Source organism: Microplitis demolitor, chromosome 7 (genome assembly GCF_026212275.2).
Source record: "Microplitis demolitor isolate Queensland-Clemson2020A chromosome 7, iyMicDemo2.1a, whole genome shotgun sequence".
Classification (NCBI taxonomy): domain Eukaryota; kingdom Metazoa; phylum Arthropoda; class Insecta; order Hymenoptera; family Braconidae; genus Microplitis; species Microplitis demolitor.
The window spans coordinates 3,729,265-3,756,935 of NC_068551.1; the positions used below are offsets into that span (position 1 = coordinate 3,729,265).

The 27,671-nt window shown below is 31.0% G+C and overlaps 3 protein-coding genes and 1 long non-coding RNA gene across 5 annotated transcripts; 1 reads left to right on the forward strand and 3 right to left on the reverse strand.

Moving 5' to 3' along the window:
- Nucleotides 1-830: 830 nt before the first annotated feature.
- On the reverse strand, nt 831-3,720 carry LOC103576915 (mitochondrial-processing peptidase subunit alpha). Its single transcript, XM_008557367.2, has 10 exons — nt 3,571-3,720; nt 3,180-3,439; nt 3,023-3,102; nt 2,671-2,949; nt 2,421-2,593; nt 2,248-2,359; nt 1,956-2,164; nt 1,713-1,878; nt 1,491-1,623; nt 831-1,248 (listed from the first exon to the last, which is right to left on the reverse strand). Exons 1-10 carry the CDS (start codon nt 3,618-3,620, stop codon nt 1,070-1,072), a joined length of 1,641 nt encoding a protein of 546 aa, XP_008555589.1. The 5' UTR covers nt 3,621-3,720; the 3' UTR covers nt 831-1,069.
- A 168-nt stretch (nt 3,721-3,888) lies between these two features.
- LOC103576916 (integrator complex subunit 4) lies at nt 3,889-7,687 on the forward strand. The gene is made up of 3 exons (XM_008557368.2): nt 3,889-4,132; nt 4,401-6,364; nt 6,862-7,687. Exons 1-3 carry the CDS (start codon nt 4,082-4,084, stop codon nt 7,598-7,600), a joined length of 2,754 nt encoding a protein of 917 aa, XP_008555590.1. The 5' UTR covers nt 3,889-4,081; the 3' UTR covers nt 7,601-7,687.
- A 5-nt stretch (nt 7,688-7,692) lies between these two features.
- LOC103576917 (nuclear pore complex protein Nup214) lies at nt 7,693-13,236 on the reverse strand. Its single transcript, XM_008557369.3, has 2 exons — nt 13,091-13,236; nt 7,693-12,772 (listed from the first exon to the last, which is right to left on the reverse strand). The coding sequence occupies exons 1-2, from the start codon at nt 13,121-13,123 to the stop codon at nt 7,823-7,825; spliced, it is 4,983 nt and encodes a 1,660-aa protein (XP_008555591.3). The 5' UTR covers nt 13,124-13,236; the 3' UTR covers nt 7,693-7,822.
- An 11,348-nt stretch (nt 13,237-24,584) lies between these two features.
- LOC128668170 (uncharacterized) lies at nt 24,585-27,507 on the reverse strand. 2 transcript variants are annotated; one of them, XR_008403931.1, is made up of 6 exons: nt 27,313-27,507; nt 26,922-27,038; nt 26,156-26,693; nt 26,000-26,082; nt 25,551-25,687; nt 24,585-25,047 (listed from the first exon to the last, which is right to left on the reverse strand). It is a non-coding gene; the product is annotated as an uncharacterized LOC128668170 (long non-coding RNA). The 2 variants fall into 2 exon arrangements; XR_008403932.1 differs by lacking the exon at nt 26,000-26,082 and having other exon boundaries at nt 27,313-27,501.
- Between the last annotated feature and the right edge of the window lie 164 nt (nt 27,508-27,671).

The following is a 27,671-nucleotide window of genomic DNA, read 5'->3' on the forward strand; positions in this document are numbered from 1 at the left end:
AAAATGTGACAACTTTTTAAAAGGTAAAAACTGCCCTCATATGATACCTGCGCAAGAATACTAGGAAGTTATGGACAAGGTGACGTTTAAGTCAATTAACAGCTTTAACCGACTGATAATTTTTTAATTTATAAAAAATTATTTTTAAAAAATTACACTTATAGTTTTTTTAATTTTCTACATGTGCATATTTTTATTTTTATTTTTTTTTTTAATTGATTTGTTGAAAAAAAAATCTAAAAACTGCCCTCATGTGATACCTGCCCAAGAATACTAGGGAGTTATAGACAACCAGGTGACGCTTGAGTTAATTAATTGCATTGACCATAGGATTTTTTTTTTTAATTAATTAATTAATTAATTACTCGTTCTACTTTTTTGTAAATTTAACGAACGATTGTTGCTTCCTATCGCTGAATAAAAATAAATTTGTCGTTTCGAAAAAATGCATGTAAATTAATTATAGTGTTAATTAATTTCTGTAGTTAATTAACATTTAATATAACTTCTAATCAATCTGATAAAAATATTAATTTACATTTAAAAAATTTAAATATAAAATATATGTGAATAATATGACTTTTAGTTATGAATGAAAATTTCTGGACGTCACATGATACAGACATATGTATATAATTAGTAATGTAACGTGACGTCGAGGCATTGAGATGCTTCGTGTGATAGGAAAACAGGAGCTATCAGGAGTAGGCGCTAGTATTTACCATCAAAAATTCATTTCTATACTCCGGTGAATAACTTATGAACTAGTATTTTATTGATCGGCAATTAAAAAGACGTTAATTAATAACTAAATAAATAATAGATTTAGATAAATAGAATTAACGATTTATTTGAACATATACACGCACTAACTTTGTGCGATTAAAAAAATCCTAGTTGAATATTATCCATTTTTTAAAATAAAAGTGCTGTCATATCAGTAATTTGGCTTAAATTAAATGAATGTTACAATTATTTTTTTACAGTCGATTAAATGAAATGATACCGAAACATAAATTTATTTGTTTGGCTAAAAATGGAACAGATGGTCGAACATCTTGTTGACCCATCAGCGGAAGATTGAAAGTCTATTCCGCGATCCTGGCATTCGACCTTGAGTATCCAACAGACCAGCTTGGATATCTGGCAACGACAAATGATTTTTAACTTCTCCACGAGCTGCAACACTCGGGGGAGATTTAAGTAAACGACGTGCTACTTTGTAAATGTCATCTTTTGATACTTTATCTGTTAACAGTAAAAATAAAATTTCAAATTGTAAATTTATTTTATTGAGAGCGTTCTCAGTCAGTGCCTCCTTTATAAAAAATATGTGATGACTTTCTAGTGTCAACAAATTTCGTTTAAATCCTAATTGATGTCAACTGTAAGTAATTTTTTTTTTAATTTATAGCTTATGACACTTGAAAATCATGTAATATTTTAAAAAAGTGTGAGCATGGCTTTAATTTAAAGATAATTAAATGAACCTATTTCTTGAATGAAATATTCTGGACGTTTTCTTGATCCCGTAGCAAGGACTTGACGACCAATGTCTTCAAAAACAACTGGCCTTTGTTCCAAATTCATTAGTAACATTGACTGTAATTGTTTCTTGGCTCTCTAGAATTTAAAATTAATTTTTAAACTCAGTAAATCCATTGATTAATCAAAATTCTTTAATTATTTAATTAAATATATACGTAACGTACCGCTAATTCGCTTTCGGTCATATTTCCAGACATGGCAACTAATTCTTTAACAATAACTTGTACCATTTCTTTAACATGCGCGGGTGTCGATGATGCATGAATACAAAAAAGACCTGTGTCTATGTATGCATGATTGTATGCAGTCGCGCTGTATAGCCAATGATACCTATAGTAATATATTTTTATTTAATTAACTGAGCAAATATTTATAGACTGATGAATATTATTAGTTAAATTTTTTACCTGTTGAGTACGTTAGTGTAAAGACGAGTGTACATTCCTTTACCAGGACCACCAGCACTAAAACTACCGCCTCCTCCCATCATCATATTAAGAACACACATTGAAATAAAGTCAGGATCTTGATGCGAGCATCCTTCAAGTCCTATCACGACGTGAGACAACTCAGGAAGACCACTGGGTCCTGCATAAACTGGTACATTACAATCTTCCTGAAATAAAATTAAAATAATTTAATAATTATTCAAAAACAGACTTTCAATTTATATTCAAAAGATAAAAACATATTAATTACCACTATTAATCCTCCAGTATATTGAGCTATTGAATTATCTACTGCATAAGATCCTTTGTCCGAAGCTAGAGTGTTATCTTCAACCCAAATCGGTCTTTCATCAACAAAATACCTAAAATAAATAACAAAAATGTTATCTAGGAGCCACAAAATTAAAGCTATGAATTAATTACTTTTGAACTGCATTGACTAGATCATTATGATCAATACCAACTCCAGCTACAACCATTCGTTTAGGTGTGTAATGATTTTTTAAATACGTAAATAAAATATTGCGATTTATTTTATCGATGTTATCTGATGGACATATTTTTGGAAGACCGAGTGTATTATCTCGATATGCAGCCTGTAATAAAATGTATATTATTATTATTAGTAGCAAATAAATATTATTCAGTATGTTAATAGAAATGAAGAACGTACGGCATGGATCATATCTATGAGTAAAGGCTCTTGTTCAGGTCGAGTATGCAATGACTCCAATTCAAATTGAACAGTTTGCCGGGCGAAACTCAATTCGTCATCAGTGATCACTGGCCTTAGAACTATATCTCCGAGAATTTTAGTTACTGTATCTAAGCCTTGACTTTCAGCAGACGCTGCGTATATAAATGTATCTCGTGATGCTTGACAGTCACAAATACCGCCGTGCTTTTCTAACGTCAGCATTATGTCATCTCTGCTTTTGTAATTTTTCGTTGACTAAAATAAAAAAAAATCTTGCTAATCAATTGATTAATTATTAATTACTTTTTTTTGTCTATAATTCACTTACGTTAAAAGCTAATTTTTCAAGAAAATGTGAAATACCACTGGGATATGCGACTTCAAATCTAGGTCCTGAGTCAATTAGAACTACAAATAAGACATTAATTAATATAATTATTTTTTAAACAGTCATGAATAATTGGCTTGCTAATTAATAAGCGTACCTCCTACAGTACAAAATTTTCCGAATCTATTTTCTGATGCAACTCTCAATCCATTTGACAAGACACTTATCTGTGTCGTCTGGTCTTCTTCTTTGGCTGTTGAATAAATAGGTTTAGGTAAATTCAAAACTGGCTCTGACAGCGGTGGAAATCCAGTGACACTCTGTGATATTTTTTGTAAATGTCCTGGTGCTCCTTGAGATGAAAACCGACATTTTTGCAATAAATTTAAATATCTTACATGGGCAGAGCTGTAACAACTTTTTAAAAAATCATGATAATAAACAGCCTAGAAGAATAATAATTTAATACTAGATATTGACAATTTTATTTTAAAAAATATTTACAGAGGTTAAGTTTTGTTCACTTGATGAAGTTTTTAAATAATTACCTATTTTTAAAAGCAGTCGTCAATGATGTCTGAGGTATTCTTACCAACATTTTTCAATTATTTATAATTAAACTTATAATAAATAACATAAGTATTAATAATCGATTTTTTATTTATGTATAAAGTCTAGGTTCAAATTTTAATTTTTATGATGAAAATATTTAGTATTTTTTATCAAGTTGCAGAATTTATTTTCTGTTTTAACACCAATCAGTAACAAATAAAAAATATGACATCATATGCACGTGGTTCTGCAGTGCTTCCAACGGATTTTAAAAGTAATTATATATAGTTTTGTCAAAGAGGTTATGTCAATTTAATGATTTATGTTGACAATCACATAAGAAAATTTTACATTTCAAAATCTCAATATAAAATTACATGGAATTTAAAAATAATATTTTTTCAAATAATTATTGCTGATAATTATAAAATTTCAAATCAATATCCTTCTATATGATGTAAAAAATATATATACATATATATTTTTCAATAAAAACAACCTGGTGAAATGGCAGCTCTTATCAAGAAACGAGTCCTCGCAGAATTTAATCAAAGCCAAGTAAATAGAAAAAATTTTTTTTTCAATGATATTAAAAATGTAGCAGACATCAGACAAATTAAAAATCATTAATAAATAGAGTAAATAATTAGTAAAATAAAATTTTTTAAAAATGGACATTTAAAAAATTTTGAAATTAACAAGTGCATTTTTTATAAATATTATTTTATTAATTATTTATTTATGATTTTAAATTTGTCTGCTACATTGACACTCATTAATGACCTGCATAAATTTATCACTAATTTAATAAAATAATTAAATTCAGGTCGTAACTGGAGAACCGCCGATAAAACGTCTTCGAACACTGCGTTTGCAGTCGAGCAGCAGCACAAAAAATGGATCAGACGTTTGTTCAGCTCTGGCTTACGTTGAATGTCTGGAGAAATGCAAAGGCGGGAACGATGCACTGCAATTACTGGTACGAATATCCGACACCCTGTCACGAATGTCCTCTGAAGATGTCCCATTGACAGTTACCAAGTTGATTGAACGGTTCGGAATAGAAACTGAAGCTGCAGTGAGAGCTAAAATTCTCTGGGTCCTAGCAGAGCTGGGAGAAGTGACCAGTCACTCGTCGGAAAAAGTGAGAATAATTGACGAAACGTCTCGTTTGTTAAAAAATGAAGAGTCACATCGAGTAATAAGTCAAGGGTTATCAACGTTATTGAAACTTGGAGACTATCATCGCTTGGGAGTTTTGAAAATAGCCCGGGAACATTTATCAGATACTTGGCACGGTGTCCAGACACGTTGTCTCTCAATAATAGGACGTTATTTGTCATTGAACTCAAGTGATGACACTCTGGTACTTGTAAGTCATTATGCTAGATCACAGGATCCTCGAGTTCGTGCAGCAGCGTTTGAAACAATGGCAGAACTTCATTCGGAACGCGGTTGCAGGTTGACTCCTAATTTCTTTTCCGAAGCTTGCAGTGCTCTTCGCGATGACTATGAAATAGTAAGACGGGCTGTACTGAAGCTAATTTGGATGCTGGGTATCGAGTATCCAGAAAATATAATCGTCGGTACTGATGGCGAAGACACTCGAATGATAGACAGCGCGTTTTCAAAACTATGTGGACTGATGGGTGATTTGTCACCACGAGTTCGCGCCACAGCAATGAGTTTGATGGGGGCTATGAAGAAGGTCTCGAGTAGATACATAGAGCAAGCTTTGGATAAAAAGCAAATGCGCGTTGAAGACGAGGGCTCTGAAATAGAAGAACGCAGTGCATCGTGCGGAGCTTTTATCCACGGACTTGAGGATGAGTTTCTAGAAGTCCGTACAGCTGCTGTCGAGTCACTCTGCACTTTGTCTCTGGAACGGCCGGCGATAGCCCGAATCGCTTTGGACTTTATGGTTGATATGTTCAATGATGAGATCCAGGATGTCAGGATAAAAGCCATTGAGTCGTTGAGAAAAATGTCTGCGAGTGTTACTCTTCAAGAAGACCAACTAGAGACAATTTTATGTGCATTAGAAGACTTTTCAGATGAAGTTAGAGAAGGGTTGCATGCAACTCTCGCTGCCAGTCGTCTCGCTACCAGAAATTGTCTCCACATGTGTGTCAATAGACTTATTGATAATTTGACGAGGTATCCGCAGGACAAAGACAGCATCAGAAGCTGTCTAGCAGCTCTCGGTGCTTCTCATCCGTACCTAACATTGCCACTGGTACCACAATTGCTTGGACGGCATCCATTCTTTGACACTCCCGAGCCAGATGTTGATGATCCCTCTTACGCGAGTGTCCTGGTATTGATATTCAATGCGGCTCTACACTGTCCTAGTATGCACGCACTTTTTTCCGAACACGCGGCTAAACATTACCACTATCTGCGAGACACGATGCCGCACTTGGTGCCACGTTTGCGACCAGCTTTGGTTCGAGCACCCGGAGTCGATGTGGATGAGAAGGACGAAAAGACTTGCGATCAACGAGGCCAAGAGTTCTTGGAGAGGATGGTCGCTGGTGTCGAGAATGCAAGACCTGGTGGTAAAGTCTACGTACAATTACTAGAAGCTGCTGCTGTTGATCTTGACAGGTTGGCTGAAATGGACAAAAAAATGGAAGGCGCCTCCCATTTTACTGCGCTCTATGTACGATGTCTTTTACTACTGCGGTCTGTTATCAAAGAAATAACTCAGTCGCAAACAGATTCGATGCCAATGAATACTTTGCCTTCGTCAAATAGCAACATTTTGTTGCTATTAAAAAATGTCCAGCAGTAAGTATCTAAAATATTTTATTAAATTTATTTATTCATCAAGGAGGGAGAAGCTGGTCTGAGATACAAAAAAAAGAGGATATTGTGATTTTTTTTTCAGAGTACCTCCGTTATTAAAATTTTCAAAATTTGTGACATTATTAAGCATCATTTCAAGAATATTCTCTTAAATTTTTATAAAAAAATATTGAAAAATGTGGCAGTGGTAGTGGGGAGAGACGAGTCACCTCAAAAAAAATCATCATGCGGTGGGCAGGATAACTCATGACTGCTTCTCTCGTGACTCGTCTCTCCCCACTACCACTGGCTTGTTTTTAAATATTTTTTCTTGAAAATTTAGCAGAATATTCTTGAAATGATGCTTCATAATGTCACTGATTTTAAGAATTTTAATAAAAGAGGTCCTCTGAAAAAAAAATCACAAAAATATCCTCTTTTTTTCATATCTCAGACCCCTCTCCCCTTAATTAATTAATTAATTAATTTTTTTTTTCAAGATTACAGCATCTGTTTGTTGGATTAGAAGAGAATGAAATAATTCTTGCCACAGACGTTTGGTTGAAAGCACTAGCCGTTGAGTTGATAAGAATAACAAAAAGTGCAACTGGCAGCGCACTGCCACTGGCAAGACAATTTTTGTCCGAAGCTGATTCGCTACCCGAAGATACATCAAAATTGCCACCATTTTCCCGGGCACTAGTGATGGAAATTCCTACCATGGCGGACGCTAAACCTGGATCTCTATCACGGTTACTGTTACCTCTTCTGACAACTCCACCAGCACATGGAGAAGAACGACTGCCGCGTCCCTCAGTTACTACTAAATTATGCCGCGCAATTATTGAGGAACCTCGCGGAGACGCTGATGCGGCTCTCAAATTCACGGGCGGTCTTATTCTCGGAATACCTCTCACTGCTAAAATCCTAAACCTCCGTGACCCGAGTACTATCAGAATTAAATTACGACATCCTGATCAACAGGTGCAACTACTGCTGCCTAAAAAAGCGGATTTGAGGCCGCAAAATCCCGAAGGAACTGATTACAGATTAAAGACAACTGTCTTGTTGTCTCATCAAGTCTGGATGGAGGCTTGCAACGTTGAAGTGTCGATTGCTCTCCTGGTGTCTTCATCTAATGCTTGTACTTATTCACCAAATGATGATCCATATATTCTAGAGCTTTGTAAACCGACTAAAGTCTCCATCGCACCTAAACCCGTCAAACGAGCGATATAAATTTAGCTATATCTTTTTCTCTTATATTAATTAAGACTTATGATATGATATAATTAATTGTAATTAATATTTTTTATAATAACAACAATAAATAAAAAAGAAATACAAATAACTTTATTTTATTTACATGAGCACAATCTTATTAAAAAAAAAACTCACAAATTTAAACATTAAGATTTTTAAATTGACAGAAAAAAATTAAAAAAAAAATAATTGTTGAAATTATCGCCAGCTAGTAAAAGAACTTCCGCCGGAAAATGCTGGCTTGTCTTGGGTAGGACTTTTTTGAGCTAAACTATTAAACGAAAGTCCTCCATTTTGGGTCGCTAATGTTTCAAAAGTAGTATTGCCCATTGACATATTACCATCCTGGGGATTAACAGGCATTGATGAGCCAAAAGGACTAGCACCGAATGCCGGTGCAGCTCCGAAAGGACTCGACGCACCGAATACTGATGACTGAGCACCAAAAACAGGCTTTGAGCCGAAAGTTGCGGTCCCGCCAAAAGCAGGAGCTGTTGGTGATCCGAATGTTGGTGCGCCTCCAAACGCTGGGGCCGCGGGTTTCGCAGCGGCTCCGCCGAATATCGAGGGACTTGTGGGCGAAGCTGCTCCAAAGAGTGGCGTTGATGTATTGGACGTTCCTCCTCCAAACATAGAACTTCCTGATCCTATTCCTGTACCTGGTGGCGCTGGTTCAGAATTTACAGTCGTGGCCCCAAACATTGAAGACAAAGATGAAGTACCAGAGCCACTGAATGGTGAACTGATTGATTGGTTTTGGGGGGCTCCGAAAAAACTGGATGCTGTCGTTGTTGGCGGTATTTTTACAGGATTTGCTGGAGTTGATAGTCCAGATTGACCAAATATCGGTGACGTTATACCAGTTGTAGCTCCAGACTGGCCAAATAATGGTGATGTGGTTCCACTTGCTGCTACTGACTGAGCAAATGATGGCGGTGCTGCTCCAGTTGCTGCTGCTGACTGAGCAAATGATGGCGGAGCTGCTCCAGTTGCTGCTGCTGACTGAGCAAATGATGGTGATGTTGCTCCAGTTGCTGCTGCTGACTGAGCAAATGATGGTGATGTTGCTCCAGTTGCTGCTGCTGACTGAGCAAATGATGGTGATGTTGCTCCAGTTGCTGCTGCTGGTGATTGAGCAAATGGGGATGCTGCTCCAGTTGCTGCCGCTGACTGAGCAAATGATGGCAATGTTGTTCCAGTTGCTGCTGTTGGCTGAGCAAATGGCGATGCTGTTCCAGTTGCTGCTGCTGATTGGGCAAATGATGGCGATGTTGCTGCTGCTGGTTGAGAAAATGATGGTGATGTCGTTGAAGTTGTAGCTTGTGCTAATGGTTTACCAAATAATTTAGATACAGCATTAGAAAAATTAGTTGATGTTGATTGACTTTCTCCAAATGATAACTGTGACAATTGTGCAGTGGAAGTTTTTTCAGCTGTTGTCGAAGTAACTTTATTATTATCTTGTAATACTGATTGCGATGTTGTTACAGCAGCCGCATTGCCACCAAAAATTGAGGTTGAAGTTTGCCCGGCTGTTGTTCCACCAAACATACTGGATGATAATAACGGTGAGGTATTGAATAGTGAAGAGGTTTGAGTCGACGGTGGACTAGTAGAGCTAAGTGGTTGTTTTTTAATAGTAGTTCCAGCTGGCAAACTGACGTTGATACCAGCTGACTGAAGAGCAGCTGAAGTTGGTGTTGCAGCAGAAGCTTTTCCAAAATTAAGCGGCGTAGAAGGTATCGATAGCTGGCCAAATGAGAAAGTCGAACTGGGCACTGAACTCGCGGGTTTCTCGGCCACCACATTTGGCAACGAAAGGCCGCTAGATAATTTTGATAGGTCCAATGATTGAGTAGTAGGCGGTGTGGAAAATTGTTCACTCATTGATGGCAAAGTCGGTGCATCCATTGGTTTCGAAGCAAACGAGAACGTCTGGATGGATTCAGAAAGTGCTGCCGCAGTGACAGGTTTTGAAGTCGACGTAGTCAATGGCTGAGTGGCAAAACTGAAGAGCGATTGTTGGCTGGTAGTCACAGGACTTGGAAGAGAACTTTTCAATGACAATGTCATACTGGTTCCAAGATTTGTCGGCTGATTTTGTCCTGCTGTTGCAGGCTGATTGACTTTGGGCGTTCCCAACCCAGCCACCGAAGTTTCAAGAATATTTGACGTGAATAAAGACAGCGGTTGGCCAGGAGTTGTTGGTGTTTCCTTGGCTTTGAAAGTTATCACTGGCTTACTTGTATTTTCTTTCGGAGTTGAATTATCTGCTTTTGGTTCTGGTGTACCAAAAGAAATTGGTATTGGTTTTGAAAACCCTGTCGTTGCTGCTACTGGTGCCGACTGCACAGGTGTTGTGTTCTGTTGGGTGGTTACTTTTTTAACAACAAACGTTTGTCCACCAGCTAAATTTAATTTGTCATTAACTCTAGGTATCGTAAGATTGCTTCCAAATACTGATGAAAATGTGCTGGCGGGGAAGTTCAATGGCTGAGAAGTTTTAGTTTGATTTACAGAAGTGTCCAATGAAGAGGATCCAAGGTTGGCTACGATACTATTAAGTGATGCAAGAGGACTCTGGGGTTTAGTTGCGGGTTTTAATGACTTTGTCTCAGTGGAAGCTCCTGTTGATGTAAATATTATTTTTGTTAGTGCAGTAGTACCAGCTGCAGTAGTAACAAATGGAGGAGTGACAACTCCAGGATTAACAGCTGAAGGAGTGACAACTGCAGAAGTTATAGCTGAAGGAGTGACAGCTGAAGATGTGGCAACTGCAGGAGTGGCTTTATCTTTTTTCTTAGTTGTAATTGGAGTAGTACTTTGTAGTGCAAGAGCTGAAAGTGTTGCTTCTAATCTTCCATGAACATTTGAGGGATTAATATTCTTGATGACACGAGGCTCAGTTTGCATCAAAATATCACGTAATTTATTCTGCTTTTGTAAAGTAAAATTTTTTGTATTATCAGCGACGGCTTTGCAACGCATTTCAATCATATCATCTTCAGTATTACCCCCGTAAGAAGTAGAACTGATGTTAAGTTTGGAAAGAGATTTATTCAAACTTGAAATTTTATTTCCACGTGACAGAGACTTCCATTTCTTTGTCTGTTCATCGATACGTTTCTTGTTTATCTGAATAAGTTGATTGTATCTCGTCAAACATTGATAGATATATTCCAGACCGGGAATTTTAAACTTCGCCATTTCTTGCTGCTCATTTTCAGCCCAGCGTGAGTCTAAAACTTTCATCGCTTGGATTAGTTGAGACTGTAGATGTGAAAAACGTCGTTGTAATTCATTTATTTTACTTTTATCATGATGATCTCGGATTAAATTACCACTAGATTGTTTCGATTTAGTTTCTTCTAGCCAACCAAATGATTGTAGTAACAGTGAATTCAAATAAGAAATTTCATTACTCAAACTGTTTGTTGTTTCATTTAATTCTTGTATAAAATTATCAACTTGTTCAGATTGTAAAATTAATTTTTCTCGTTCTTCTTTAGTACCAATGTCAAATACTTGAGGTTCTAAAATTGTTTGTAATTCTTTTTCAAAATGAATCTGCTCTTCACGAAATGCGCGCCAGCATAAACTGTCATCGTAAGTTATTTTTTCAACTGCTGATGGAGTAGGAGCTGGAGCAGAAACTGGAGCAGGAGCAGCTGAAGCTGGAGATGGAGCTGGTGCTGGCACTTGTTTAGATAAAAGTTTACTTTCGATTTGTTGCGTAGCTGCAGGTTTATCAACTGGTTTTGGCTTTGGAATTTTTAATTCCACTGGTGGTGCAGACATCTGTGGATTAACTGGTGCCGCGATTGGAGCTGCGACAGACTTTGCAGGTTCACTAAAAAAATTCGGAGGAGGTATGGCTACTTTAGGTCTCTCTATAAGCGACTCAGTTTGCTTGGGTCTTGGAGTGCTTGTTGCTACTGAATGGGGAACAAAAGTCATCTCTGATGTTATTGTCGTATTAATTTGGTCAGTTTTTACCGGTTCCGAGGGCGGTGTACACAGAGCTGGACAGTTTGGCAGTAAATTGACCATATGAAAGCTGACTATTTGTCCCGAAGTACCGAATAAATGTAAGACTGGAACTGGATGTGGTAAAGTACTCTCTGGACCCCATGGTAAAATTACTGTCGACGATCTGTCAATTGTCATACCAACTGGGTATGATTCAGACGTACGCACAAATGGAAGTTGCGCTCTTCCGCTGTCAATTAGTTGCCACTGCTCCCAGGTGGTGCCATTATTAAGTGATCCTAGAATAGCTACTTCACTGCTGCTACTGCTAGCTGCTATTATTAGATTCCATTCAGGTACATAATCAAAATAATATCTCGGAAAGTATTCGGCATCGTTATCTGGCATTCCGAATGTTATGTCTTCATAACAAGTAAACGTGGGTTTAGCGTCAGCACCTTTTGGTGCATCAACAATCAGTACATTAACCCGACGTTCGTTTCCATCATAATAAGCAGCGCAAAACTGATAATTACTTATCCAAAGAATTGTTATAATTTCTCCTATGCTTGGAGAAGGTCCAGAAATAGTTCTCATAACTTTCAACTCTGGTTTCAACTGAATTATGTTACCATTTTTACATCCTACGACTAATTGCTTACCTTTTGGACTCCAAGCAACACACATAGCTTCGACATTTTGAATTTTTTCTAGCGCTATAACACCAACTGTTGTCTTCTGCTCTATTTTAACTTGGAAACTACCGATTGAATGATCGCTGGCCACTGTACAGAACATTCCCGGTATCGCTGGGTTCCATTTCAAGTCATAAGCGAATACGTTCTGACTTGAATGAGACAACTGGATCTCATGAAGGAGTTCCAGAGAATTTTTAGCCAGCGAACTGGCGCTATAAATGTGGGCCGTCGATCTGTTAAACGTCACTGCCAAATAAGAATAATCGCAGCTCATTGACAGACGTGACACCGGGTATGGAAGCTTATGATCAAGTCTCCAATCATTGCTGTTTGAATCGGATTTTCGTATTGTCAATTTATCATCAGTTGCGGTGTACAGCAACCCGCGCTTAGCATCAGCGACAATTAAATTGCACGCACTTGGTATATTTTTTATACTCTCACATACTGGAAGTACTGCTGATTGTTTGAATTGAAAGTCCTGTCAATAATTTATTTTATTATTTATAAAAATCATAGCAATTTTTCAATGTGTGTGAATGTAGCAGACATCAGACAATTCATAGATTTTAAATAAATAAATAAATTAAAATAATGAAATTTTAAAAAATGCGCGCGCTAATTTTTCAGTGATCTAAATACGCATTTTTTTATTTTTATTCTAATTAGATTTTATTTATTTACTACAATATTTAAAAAATTTCCATTTGTCAGTTACATTCACACTCATTCTAATTAAGTAACCGGTAATACAAAATAATTATTTATTTATTAATTAAAAAAAAAAGAGAAAATTTACCTGAGTGTCTTTAGGTATCGGAACAGAATTCATTATTTTTGTTATTATTTATTAAATATCATCAGTAAATTATATAATTTATAAAATTCAAACTTAACCTCCCAATAATTCAAAGCTTTAGATAAAGACGATTTTTATTTTCGAGATCGAGATATTTCGATACTTTTTATATATTTTGTGTCATAAATTTAAGTATATTTAGTTTGCAAGTACACATTTATTTCAAGTAGTTATTGTGATTATTATTTAGCAAGTTTATATATCTATATATATAATTATATTTGAATTACAATTGAATAAACTCTATAGTATGATACATTTAATAACAATAATAATAATAATAGTAAATTCATATTTACAAATGAGTGTGAATGTAACTGACAATTAGAAATTTCAAAATTTTGAATAAATAAATAAAATGTGGGTGGAAAAAAAAATAAAAAACTCCGTATTTAAATAATTAAATGAAATCGCGCGCTTTTTTTAAAAATTACATTTCTTTAATTTAGTTAATTATTTATTTAAAATTTATCTGTCTGATGTCTGCTACATTCACGCTCATATATTTATATAGTGTGGCATTATTTGTGACTTGTAACAGAGCTCCCTTAAGTTGGCGGGGGGAATTCGATTTTTGGCAAATTTTTTTTAGCAATTCGTTTGTTCGTCGATTGTTCGTCAATGTTCGCTATAAATAATTATTTGTTCGTTCTTTATTTTTTTTTAAATAAATTTTTAAAAATTTATTTGAAGTTAGCGGTGACTATACTCATTTTCTATCTTTTTTAATTTTTTTTCCATTTATCTTGATTTGTTTGTTAATACCCCACCAAAAATAGCGTTTGTTTGTTTGTTTTTATATTTATAATTAATTATTAAAATTTTAATTATGCCCGTTGATCTAATAGTAGTTGTGCGCATGCGCAAGTGTCTGCTCTAGGTTTAAAATTTTTTATTGTTTTCATTATTATTTATGTTTTAATTAAATTAGTAATCTTATCAAGTAATTATCAAATCCTGTTGATCATCTAGCACATCGTAAGAGTATCCAGGTATTTATCGGAGAGAAATGTCAATAAGCCACAATAAAATATGAAACGAAAGAGTCCTCAAAGAATCTTAGAAAACCACTTTTAATATTATTATTATTATCTTTATTTATTTAATATTTAATACACTCGACTAATTATTTTGTTTTATCAATATTAATTATGTATTAAAAATACTGAAAACATTTTAATGTTATTTTCATTTACTCTTTTATAATTTACCGCTCTGTTTTGTAACTTACGTGGTGTGTCACCTATTATCAAGTATTTTAACTTGCCGTTCAACTAGTATTTTTGTGTTACACAGTTGGTCTCATAAATAGTTGGTAAACCAATTACTAAATTACAAGTATCATCGAAGTCAATAATAAATAAATATAATATTGGAGCAGGTTTGTAAAATTAAACTAATAATTAATTATTTATTTAATATTAGAGTAGACTTATACAATTGAAGTTATTAATTATTCATTTGCGCAATTTTTATAAATTTATATTTTGCGTCTACATTGAGACTCAAAATAACTTAGCCTAAGAAATTTGATGAAAATTTTAATTAATATTTATTATTAAACATCATTTTATAATTAAAGATGTTTTTCTAATTTTTTTTTTTTTTTTTTTTTTTTTTTTTTTCCAAATATTAAAATTTTTTTTATTTTTCAGTTTTGAAAACAATATTTTTATACCACTTATCAAAATGGAGCTCAACTCTATAATGTTTCACCAATCGGATGTGATTCTTTCATCTAATCTCCAACATTATTTGTCCTTCATTTATATGTAAGTATATTACCATTAATTATTAGTACTGCTATTAATAATTTTTACATCATTTTATTTTTTAATTATAAATGTGTAAGTATTTATGATCTTGGCGATTCTTGGAGTAGTTCAAATGTTATTATAGAAGTCACAGTTTATTGAATTGTTAATTATTTCAAGCTGAAATTTATATTTATAATTTTACTAGCCGACCTGATAATAACAGATACAACAAAAAAAGAATTAGCGAAATCGGCCCAGCCGTTTACGCCCGATGCTGTAAACGAGGGAAATCAGGATTTATTTGCATATATAAAGATATGCATTAAGAATATTCAAACTTATGTTTGCGTATTGTTTGATTGCGATTTTTATGTATGGAAAGCGCCCAATTTTAAGTAATAAATAAAAATTTCTCTTTAAAATTACATCGTTTTTAATTTTATGATCGGAACGTTTTAATTCCGTTTTAGGCATCGTGGGAACTGATTAATTATTTTATTGTTATTAATTTCAGATTTTTTTATTTATTCGAACACCTTTTTAAGATGAATTTTCCCAGTGACAACAAGGAAAAGTTCAGCAAAATTATTAATTGGAGTTTATTGGTAAGTAGCTAGTTTTGCAAACAGTAAAAAAATTATCATTAATAATTTTTTTTTTTTTTTTGCACATAGTAAAATTAAATATTTAAATCAAATTCTATTAGAAATAATTAATTCCCAAGTAACATACACCCAACTTTAAGATGTCTTTAAAAGGATAAAGCAAATTTTCTTTTGTCTCAAAGTCACCTTTTTCGGTGTAAATACAACATGCAAATGTTAGTCCCGGAGCGAAAATTTGTGTTGTTTTTCCTGTCTTATGTCAATTAAAAAGTCGTTTAGATGACTTATTAGCTACTATTTGTAATTTTTCACTTTTTGTCGTCATTTGTGTCAAGTCTTTTAAGTAGATATTTTTTCGGTGACATAAATTTCTGATCGTTTTGTCAACATGTTGGTGCCTTATCGATGTAGCACAAAATTGCCTAAAAACTGATTCCTGATAGCCAGAGTTACTGACGAGAAAGTTGGTGTAAATGAGTTGCGAACAACTTGACGACGAGTTGTCGACAACTTTCAGCTTTTGTAACTGTATTGACTACAAGTTGTCGACAAGTCTCTTGGAAAGTTGCGATCAATTTATGGAAAGGCCAACTTGGCGGCAGGTCGCCACCCTGGCTATCAGGGATATCTTATAGATGTCACAAAGGCAAGTGTGACACTTGGGTTATTATCAGTCGATAAATTAGGTGATACAACCTATTATTTCTAAAATCTAATCCAAGGAAATATTTATTTATTAAAATATTTATTAGATGCATAGTAATCAGGCTGACGAAAACATTTTAATTCCTTTCTTTTATAAATAATTATTATATAATAATTATTTATAACAATTATTTTTACATAATAATTATTTATAATAAAATAAATATTATTTTCTACGTTGATCACTTAACTTAAATTGTGGTAAACGGATTATTTGCTTAAATATATTAACTTAAATTATTATTTTAAGTAAAAAATAAATTGATGCTGTATGGACGTCAATTAATTTTTTTTTTCTTTTCATTTCAGGTTTTATCAATCATTAACTCAATAATGCCGAGACCACTGCTTGTATCAGATGAGGACTCAATAGCTGTTATAAAAAGATATATGAGCTACTTCTGTTCAGATACCTTGCCAGCATACTCTGCTGAGGTATGGTCGAAAATGTCCAAGGAACCAGAATTTGTGGGTAAATGGAATACTGCAGCAGTTAGGACCAACATAAAAGACAATCGTAGGGGGATTTTGACTAGAGCAAGAAAAGAATGTGGATATTTTTCCCAAATAATTAAGAAAAAATTCACTTATAGTAATAATGATGATGATGACAATGACAGCAATGATAATAATGATAATGATGACAGTGATGATAATAGCGATAAGGATTATTTTAATAAACTATATGCTAAAGAGCGGGATGATGTTCCATGTTTTCATGTTGAAATTGCTAGAGGTGTTTGGGAATGTATGTATAAAAAAGACAATAGTTGTAAAAATCCTAGGTTACAGCCGAAAGTGTGGACTGACACTATTGCCTTTGAATTATGGCATCAGTTTGAACTACCGTGTGCCTTTGTATTTAAAAAAGGCACAATTCATGAAAATGGAAATTATTATGCGACATTTATTGGCAAGTGCAAAAGTAAAGTGTGCAATAATCCTATTTTTGGTTACATCGAAAACAATCCTGGGGACAAAGGTTCTGTTTTTATTAATTTTCGATGCCGGGATACTCGTTTTGAAGTTCATGATGAAGTTACAAGGCCACTGCAAGCCGAGCGAAGAAAAATGTTTAAAACTATGATCGATGCAAATGGAGTTAAGGGAACTATTTTGGAGCAAGCTAAAGATCTGTTAAAACCAGGTAGTACTCAATGTCCTGTTCTATTCAATTCTAATGTTTTATATCAAGTAAAGAAAGAATCTAAGGAAGAAAAGTTGAATGTCAAGCCAGAAGATCGGAGAGATTTGATTAAAGCTATTTATCGTATCAACGAGGACGATAATCCTGCTCATCAAAATTTTATAAAAGTTGTAATTGATACGCCTTTTTCAGTATTTTATGTTTCACCGCAACAAATCCATTGTTATAACGAATACAGGCGTCTTCACAGACACTATTCTTCTGTTTGTATTGATGCTACAGGAGGTCTTGCAAAAAAATTTCTAGACAGCAAAAATAAAACTACGAGTAGTATTTTTTTATACCAAATCGTAATTAATTTTAGTAATACTTCACAATCTGTTTATCAAATTTTATCGGAAATTCATGACACTAAGACCATCAAATTTGGACTAGAAAACTGGCTTAGTAAAGTTTCGCCTCCGACAGAAGTAGTCTGTGATGGATCTCGTGTCCTTTTAAATGCCTCCTGTTTAGCTTGCAATAATTTTTCTTTATTTGATTACGTTAATAGGTGTTTTCAACATGTCAAAAACGGTGCTTCACTTGACTCTGTAAAAACTTTTATCAGATTGGATACGGCTCATTTTATTCATGCTATAAGTGGCTGGAAATGTTGGAAATCGGTTATTCATCCAAGAATTAAATCATTTTACTTATACAGTGTTGCATTATTGATGGATTGTAATAATTTAAAAGATTTTGAAAGAATCCTTGTATTAATTTTGATTGTCTGTGGCACCGAATATGATGATTCTATTGTTGATTTTGATGGCGAAATGATAACTACAAAAGCAGCAAGGTCAGAGTTGGAAAAATTGATTGCCAAAAATGAATCTCAAGACTTTATTAATAATATTGAAGACAAAATTAAAACTATGGAGTTTGATCAAGAAAAAAATGAAACTTTACGCCGAGAGACCAATACTGATTTATTAGAAAAAGACACTACTATTTCAAGTTGGATAAATAATCTTGTCGCTTTTTCATTGAATGTTCATTCTGATGGTAGTAATGATATTAATAATTTAAACACTTTTTATGTACCTCTATTTAAAGATTCATTACTTAAAGAAGTGAGAGAGTTTCCGCTATGGACGAAAGTTTGTATTCATTACACGAGTTTACGAGCAACTTCTGCGTACATAGAGCAAGCGTTTAAAGAATTGAAAGAGTTATTAGGTAAAATGATTTCTCTCCCTGCACGTGTTGATTACTTAGTTAAAGCTCATCTTAAACTTATTGATGGTGGTGTCAAAATTTTTGAACGCGAATTGTTAAAATTCGTTAAGAATTACCATGCTAATAAGCAAAAAAATGATAAAATAAATAGTAATCCTGAAGACGAATTATGCAAAGAAGATTGCGAACCTAACGATAATTTACTCAATGAAAATTGGAATGGACAAGGATATGATATGAAGCACAACGACTGTGATTGGTTAGATTCAGATTGTCATTTATTCAATGAAGATATTCCCACCAATTTTAATACTGAGTCATTTAATTCTTCTGAAATTGATAATAATAACGTTTTAGATAATATTGATTGTAGCGCAAATGAAAATAACGAAAATTTATATCAGCCGAATTTAAATAATTTAGTTAATCTTGATCACAGTTATTGTTCCGATAATAATTCACCATTGAATGAAAACAGTTTCGATGCCGCTGTGGAAAAAAATTTAAGAATGATTAAAAAGGAAGGTAAATACTTCAAAAGTTTTCCCGAAATCAATTTAATAAACAATTTGGCGCCTTCAAACAAAAAAGAAGAATTTTTATTACAAAATGGTAATAAAAGCGGACCTGTCTTTTTTCAAAATGAATCCTGGTTTGCTTTCAATACGTGCCCATTCGACAGTATTGTTCAGTTGATTTTCTATGGATGTTTACAAAATGAAGAATTTAATAATTTTGTTAGCAATTCTTCAAATTCCACTTTTAATTTTGTTACCGATTTTATGTCAACAGGATTAAAAAAAGATATCTATGTTAAACGATTTTCTATTTTACATCCTATCTATCAAGACACTGAATGCACACAAAATCAAATGAATATTGCCAATCGTAAAACTAAAAACGTAAATCGTTGTATTAATTGTGTAGATAACGTGAATAGTTTGTGGATTAAATTATTTACAAGTGAACCAAGTGCATTCGAAAATAATTCATGTTCATCATTCGGCTGCCAAGATTATCAACGTAATATACCGGTTTTGACTGCAAATTATAATTTAATCATGGAAAAAGGGTTTAAATGTTTGCAAGAAGCATTACATTTTAAAAGCATAGCTTATAATAAATTTTGCACAAGCTGCCAAAAAAAACAAACAACCTGTAAAACGACACTTAATCGATATATTTACATTGAATTAGACGTAAAATCGGTAAATGAAAAAGATGGAACTTCATGTAAACTTGGTGAATTACCGAAGTGTTTGGATTTAAATGAAACACATTCATCAAAAAAATTTAGTTATCGGTTGGTACATCTTTATTACATCTGAAATACAAATGATTTGTTTCTATATGATTTTTTTTTTAATTATAGCTTGACAGGGGTTATTGGTTATAACTCTTTTCACTACATCACATATTGTAGAAACTTGACAGGAAATTGGCGATTCTACAATGACCAACTAGAAAAGTCTAAATTTATTAGTGAACGCACGAAAATTGTACCTCATGGGATTTTTTACACTTTATTCTCACTGTAAAAAAGAAAAATATATTTATATATTTCAGGTAATTTCTTCAAATTTCTATAATTTTCTTTTATTTGTTCGATCAATTATATTATAAGAGAAATTTTTATTGTAACACTAAAAATAATTTTTTGTTTCGGTTCACAATAAAAATTATAAATAACTATTAACAAAGTCAGCTCATATTGAATTTTGAAAACAATATAAAAACTAATAAGTGTATTAAATTTTATTTTTTTCTGTTTAAAGTTTCTATGACTAAAAAATATTTCATAACGACAAATTAAATTCAGCTCTTTTTTATAGTACACATTTAAATCATAATTACCACTCTAATATAAATTTTCTAATAACAAATTTATGCTTCAAACATTTCATTTTTTTAATTTCAAAAGTTAAAAATCCTCGGAATCGATATGTTCAAACTATTTGATATTGGTATTAAAATAATACGGTTAATTAAGTTTTGAAACTTGTTTTATCACAAATAAACCATAAAAAAATAAATTTTTTACTTTTGTTTATAAGGTAAGAGACCTAATACTCAATTAGGGAACTAGTACCCGATCACTCCATATATTTGTATATCTATATTTACTAAATTGTTCTAAATATAGATATACAAATACATGAGTGATCGGGTACTAGTTCCCTGATCGAGTATTAGGTCTCTTATCTTAGTTTAAGCCTTTTTTAAAATAAATCAATGTTTTTTTTTTCTATAATTTATTTGTCATAAAGTAGGTTACCAATTTTTAGATAACTGCTAACTCCAAAAAAAAACTTATATTAATTAAAGTATTTGATTCATACTTTGTTCGCTACCATTTAAATGAAATCTTTCTTTTAAAATTCTATTTCAATTAATAAACATATAGTCGAATTAAACTCGTTTATATTAATGGTTGCTACTTTTTTCTTCTTCTTTTCTTTTTTTTACTACATTCGTTTTAATCCAAGAACTACGTGACTATTCTTAGTATTAGGATAAAAATTAGTCTTAAATTATCATAATCTTTAAGTGTCAATCATGTAATTGAATTATTAAAGATTTTATTTTCTCTTTTTTTGCAGCTTTAGCAAGTATTTAAAAAAATGCAATAAGTGGATACAAGTGATATTGGAAATCTCTATACTTCGATTATTATTAATATTTTTGCTCAATTACATTTATGAAAACTTAGTGTTAAGGTTGTTGCCAAAAGTAATAAAAAGTCATTAAGTGTAAAATCTATTTAAGTTTTACGATTATAAAATAAATAAAATTATTATTATCATTATTATATTATGACGTAATTTTAAAATGTTTTATACTACAAGATTAATATGTTAAACAGAAAAAATAAATGTTTTATAATGTTAAACAAATAAATAAATAATTTCATTTTTTTAAATAATGAGTAAGTTTTTTAAACAGTTAATAAATAGAAATACTAAATCTCTTTTTTTTTTATTCATAAATTTGATTCATTTTAGACATCAACAAAATCGTTAAATTATTATATTTACAGGAAGCCGTAGGTCTTTGTTAATCATTTTTTTTATACAATCAAAATTATTTTTTAAGTTAAATATTACTGTTTTTGTCGTTATTTAAATAATCTATATCATGATTGTTTTTTAATTTAAATAATAATTGTTGTACAGTTAATTTGTCATGCATAAACGACGAACATCGTTTGTAGATAATAGAGGTATAGAGAACGATCCAGAGGAGATAGTATTATCTGAGCCTTCGAAGTGAAAGAAAAAACTGTCTTTTATTAGGACTAAAATAATTCAATATTTTACAGAATGATTTGTGCCAACTATTCTGTAATGTTAGAAGAAATCAAAAGTAAGATAAGACTCAATTATGAGGTACTTTTATCGGATTAGTAAAAAACAACAAGAGCCAACTATGAAACTGATGTTACTTTATTACAAATTACATTTATAATACAAAAAAAGTATATTACGGTTAGTTAAGTAGCTGATGATATGAATATAATATTTGGAAATGCTGTAAAATACAATGTTAATTTCTAACGTTTATGCAAGGTAATTGATTTATTATTAAATATAAATTAATATTACAAATTTTTATTAACTAATATATTTTCATTTTATACTCCGTTATTTGGTATACTGTTGGAACTGCAAAGAATAATATAAGGAAAAAGTTCAAGAGTTTTTAGATTTTGACGTAAATTTAGATTCAGATTATGGATCAGAATTAAAATCTCAAAATTAATTAGTATAATGAAAATTTTAGACTCAAGAAAAATACAATAAAATGAATAGTTGAAAAAATGTTTACTTGCATTAGTTAAGTGTTAACATTTATGAAAAAACCATAGATGTAAATATATATCCCGATTATTTTATCATGCACAAGCTGCTAATACAACAATCAAATGATAAATATCACCTGCTATAAATTATGTTAGTAAGTGTTAATTTAAAATTATATGCATATATAAATCTTATCGATCTAATCAATAAAGAACATTAAACTGTATTAGCTTTTGCTTTTATTCGTTTTTTATGCTGATACATTTCTGTTTTATTCTGGTTTGAATCTGGGAAAATAATCATATAAAAGTAACGACCACGTGGTAACCATAACCTATGCAGCGGATAATTTGATCATAAGTAAAAAAATAATTTGTATTAAAAAAAAAAAAAAAACACATCATTTTGATCATAATAAGTAAAAGATTTTTGCATTAATTATGTCAGTTAGAAAAAAAGACCTTCATTGATATTTTAATTTATTATCTAGCTGTCAATCAACTACTAAGAATTTCATTCAGGGTTTTTAATTACTAACATTCCTTTCTGATACTAAGTTGATTTTTAATAATTTTGAATACTTCTTGTTTAAAATTATGCATTAAAGTTTACATGAATAAACTGTTTAAGTTATAGGCGTCGTTACACTCCTGTCTAACATTTAATGTATTAATTAATTTTCATTGCACAAGTGCATGACTCAATATTTGAAAATTTCAATTAAAATAATTTTTTTATAAAAGTTTCAATAACAATAGGTACAATATCTATATAAATAGCTAAATTTTGAATTGGAAAAATATTTCATTTATTACTAAGTAAACCACGTGGCTACCATAACCAATGCGATTTCGTATTTAATTATTTAAAATTAAATAATTTCAGATTGAAATACTTGATAATTAATTAGACTATTGTGAATAAAATATTTTTACATAAATTATTTTTTTTTAAAGAATTGTGCATTCTTTGATATTTTAATGTTTCCATTGTTATCTAGTGTCTTACATTATTAAAGATAAATTAATTTTATTAATAATTAAAAATCTAATTCTTTGGAGTCGCTCGTTATTCTTACCTGGAAATTTAACTATGTAGAGCACCTATGTATATGTAAAATATATATTATAGGGGGTCTTTTGAGTGGGCTTTTGTAAATAATTTAGGTTTTTTCATTGTTATTTGTACTTCATAAAACTTCAAATACATTTTTAATGAACTGATCCACTTTCTATAAATGCAGTAAAGGTAAAAAAGATATTTTTAATTGAAAAAAAAAAAAATAAATAAATGTTTAGACCTATAAAACTATGTTATTCAAGAAATTACAACTAGTCGAATCACCTCGATATTTCGAAACCATCATGTCTTTTTGAAAAGTAAGCCATTGTAAATATTAAATTCATAGTGAATAGACCAATATAAAAAAGCATAGAATCAGTACAAACATTTGTTTATTTCAAATTTTAACGAAAAAAAAAAGATGTCAAACATAAAATTTTGTTGAAATTGATGTGGCTAAGGTGGTAACGTAAAGGAGAATTAGAAAAATAATCAATGATAGTTAGAATTTAAGTAACTAAACTTAATTTTTTTGATCAATTATTGTCGTTAGCCGCATACTAATTACTATTTATATTGCTTATCATTTTTCAATAGATAATAATCAAGTAATATAGCTGAGGATCAATGACGAAGAAACTATAAAAATTGATTATACTAAAGTCTTAAAATTTAATAACTATCACCAACACAATATGATTTGATCATCAATGACATTTTTTATACCAATAGATTTAATTTTGACGTCACGCATAATATAAAATGTGGACATTTTCATCATCTAAAATATAAGTAAATATTATTATTATAACAATAGAATGTAAATTGATATAAATTTGTATCGATAATAAATTGCAAAAAACCATTATAAGAAACCATATTATATGAATATATACATATATTTTTTTTACTGATTTACTCTAAAACAATAACATATAGTTTTAATCTTGTCCAAAAAATGTCAAATAGTTTGCACCAGTTATTGGGTGTCTTTTGTGTTTTATTTAAAGCTGTGATTCTTGTCATATTAATTGATACATAACAATGAATGAATTGGGTAGTAATTAAAAAACAAGCAAATTTAAGAAAATTTTTTCCATTAACTGTTGAAAAAATTACTATTTTTCTCAGTATAAAATTAATTAACGAAATATTGCATTTATTAAGAGTAAAAATTTTCATAAACTTAATAGATTTATTTTAGATTTTCCTAAATTTTTAGAATAATTTTACATAATTACTTTTTTTTTCTCAAGACATAACTAGAAGTGACAGACATCTAATGGTTTCTAGTTACACTAATTAAGTTAAAAAAAAAGGAATAAATGAGACATTAAAGTTATAATGACAATATGTATACTTAAAAGATTTAAAAACTTATTAAGAAACTACTTCAGTCAACCGTACACTAATAGACGACTATCAAATATGAATAGAAATCTACATATCACTCTTAAATAGAAATCTAACGATTTCTATTGTCTTTGATATCATCATTCTACATATTAATCCGAAGTTTGCTCGCTTGGAGTAACTCATCGGCTTCGGAGACAGTCAAATAGTTTTTACTATCAAGGAAGTCCCAGTAAAAGCGTTGCACCTGTAAAATATAAATCATAAGCCTACTATTTAAATGATTTAATTAAATTGTGTCTGAAAATAGCCGATATCTAATAATTTTCACACACACACACACGCACACACACACACGCGCGCGCGCACTTATATATATATATATACACACACACACATATATATATATATATATATATATATATATATATATTACATACCTAGGCCAGTAAAATACAAAAAGTCTCAGATCACAAGTTTGTCAGCCTCAGCTTCGCCTCAGCCAACAATTACAATGATCTGAGACTTTTTTTATCTTACTGGTATAGACATGTAATAAACAATTTTTTTTCTTTTTGAATAAATAAATTATAATAAAGAAAAAAATTTATGAAATGGATACATGTCAAAATTGAATATTTATAAGTTGAATTAAAAAATAAATTTTTTCTTGATATAATTTACTTGCTAAAACAAATATGATTATCATTAGATTGTAAATGTCAGGTTCATAAACAATTTAAAATTTACCTTGTTGAAATGCAACTATGTTTACGTATGCCTCAAAGTCATTGGATCCCATGGATGATTAAAGTAATTTGACGAGTCCTCGTATTTTGCCATGATGGATGGAAAAACTAACTTGGTTATTGTAATTCTGAATCAAACTTAAAACAAAATTCTTTTATTAACAAAAAATATGATTCGTATTTACTACTCAGCAATAGAAACAAATAAACATAATAATTTTGTTGTTTTTTCAGAAAAAATTTATAAAAAACTTTTAATAAAAACGTATACATCTAGATATTCCAAAAAACAACTTTTTCTTTAAATAATTCATTTTCCAAAATATCCAAAAATGGTCGAGGCCTATGAATTTCAATGTCATACTACTCAGTAATAAAAACTGACAGTTATATAATGATTTTTGATCTGTTTTTACGAATTATTTATGAAAAAAATTATAAATACTTAACTGAAAATTTGGAAAACTAAAGGCATTTTTTTTTAACTATTATTTTTTTGATGAAACATCTGGAAATTATTGACGGTCCGAACTCTAATATCATATGATTATTTAATAACGTATTTTATTCATGTTTTTCATTTAATAAATTATTCATTTCACTCACCAATTATTTATGTACATTTAATGGATTTTACTGCTCTTTCAAGAAAACGAGAATGAATATAGAATACATGACGAGGCTAAGCATCATTTCCTAAAGGTCGTCTCAAAAATAAAAGTATTTAATGGTAAGCAATTACCGATTTTGACAAATCATCATAAATAATGAAGACATGTTTGCCGTTGTCACAAAAAAAAAGTTCTGCCATGGCACATGGCAAAAAAGTGTAAGAAAAGAGCAGCATCAGACACGGTATCGAATACGATGATAGAATAGTTAATAGCAGTGCCGTCACTATTTTCACGATCCAAGTTACTGTAGATCTCATTTGACCGATAGCAATGTAGATACAGAACTTTTTCTTCTCCGCACCAGCATAATCGAAACGCTCTTAATTAATAATAGTCTCAATAGCCAAAAAACTCTTTCCGATCGGTCCATCATCAACGATCAACTTATATTATCTACTGTACCAATTATCACCAGTGACTCAGTGAGTCTACATCCCGGATTCCAGTTTGCATAGCCTCTCTAGTCAACTCTGTATAGAAAAAATAATCGATATAATAATATAATCATAAAATATAACTGTTACCCTGATCAACAAAAATAATTTGGAATGATTCAAAACAATTTGAATCGACTAATATATAGATATACACTCAACATCAAGCAAATCATTTTTCTTAATCAGGGTACTGATCAAAAAATTTTCAGAGTTCAAAAACTTATTGATAATAATACTAATAATTAATGGTAATATACTTACATATAAATGAAGGACAAATAATGTTGGAGATTAGATGAAAGAATCACATCCGATTGGTGAAACATTATAGAGTTGAGCTCCATTTTGATAAGTGGTATAAAAATATTGTTTTCAAAACTGAAAAATAAAAAAAATTTTAATATTTGGAAAAAAAAAAAAAAAAAAAAAAAAAAAAAAATTAGAAAAACATCTTTAATTATAAAATGATGTTTAATAATAAATATTAATTAAAATTTTCATCAAATTTCTTAGGCTAAGTTATTTTGAGTCTCAATGTAGACGCAAAATATAAATTTATAAAAATTGCGCAAATGAATAATTAATAACTTCAATTGTATAAGTCTACTCTAATATTAAATAAATAATTAATTATTAGTTTAATTTTACAAACCTGCTCCAATATTATATTTATTTATTATTGACTTCGATGATACTTGTAATTTAGTAATTGGTTTACCAACTATTTATGAGACCAACTGTGTAACACAAAAATACTAGTTGAACGGCAAGTTAAAATACTTGATAATAGGTGACACACCACGTAAGTTACAAAACAGAGCGGTAAATTATAAAAGAGTAAATGAAAATAACATTAAAATGTTTTCAGTATTTTTAATACATAATTAATATTGATAAAACAAAATAATTAGTCGAGTGTATTAAATATTAAATAAATAAAGATAATAATAATAATATTAAAAGTGGTTTTCTAAGATTCTTTGAGGACTCTTTCGTTTCATATTTTATTGT

What these genes read in the sequence shown, in the direction of transcription:
- LOC103576915 (XM_008557367.2), bottom strand. Translation starts at nt 3,620, where the DNA reads ATGTTGGTAAGAATACCTCAGACATCATTGACGACTGCTTTTAAAAAT. An exon ending in ACGACTGCTTTTAAAAATAG is followed by an intron (nt 3,440 to 3,570) that starts GTAATTATTTAA and finishes TTTTTTAAAAAG; the next exon opens with TTGTTACAGCTCTGCCCATG. An exon ending in AAAATTTTGTACTGTAGGAG is followed by an intron (nt 3,103 to 3,179) that starts GTACGCTTATTA and finishes TCTTATTTGTAG; the next exon opens with TTCTAATTGACTCAGGACCT.
- LOC103576917 (XM_008557369.3), bottom strand. Translation starts at nt 13,123, where the DNA reads ATGAATTCTGTTCCGATACCTAAAGACACTCAG. An exon ending in CGATACCTAAAGACACTCAG is followed by an intron (nt 12,773 to 13,090) that starts GTAAATTTTCTC and finishes AATTATTGACAG; the next exon opens with GACTTTCAATTCAAACAATC.
- LOC103576916 (XM_008557368.2), top strand. Translation starts at nt 4,082, where the DNA reads ATGGCAGCTCTTATCAAGAAACGAGTCCTCGCAGAATTTAATCAAAGC. An exon ending in CAGAATTTAATCAAAGCCAA is followed by an intron (nt 4,133 to 4,400) that starts GTAAATAGAAAA and finishes AATTAAATTCAG; the next exon opens with GTCGTAACTGGAGAACCGCC. An exon ending in CTATTAAAAAATGTCCAGCA is followed by an intron (nt 6,365 to 6,861) that starts GTAAGTATCTAA and finishes TTTTTTTTCAAG; the next exon opens with ATTACAGCATCTGTTTGTTG.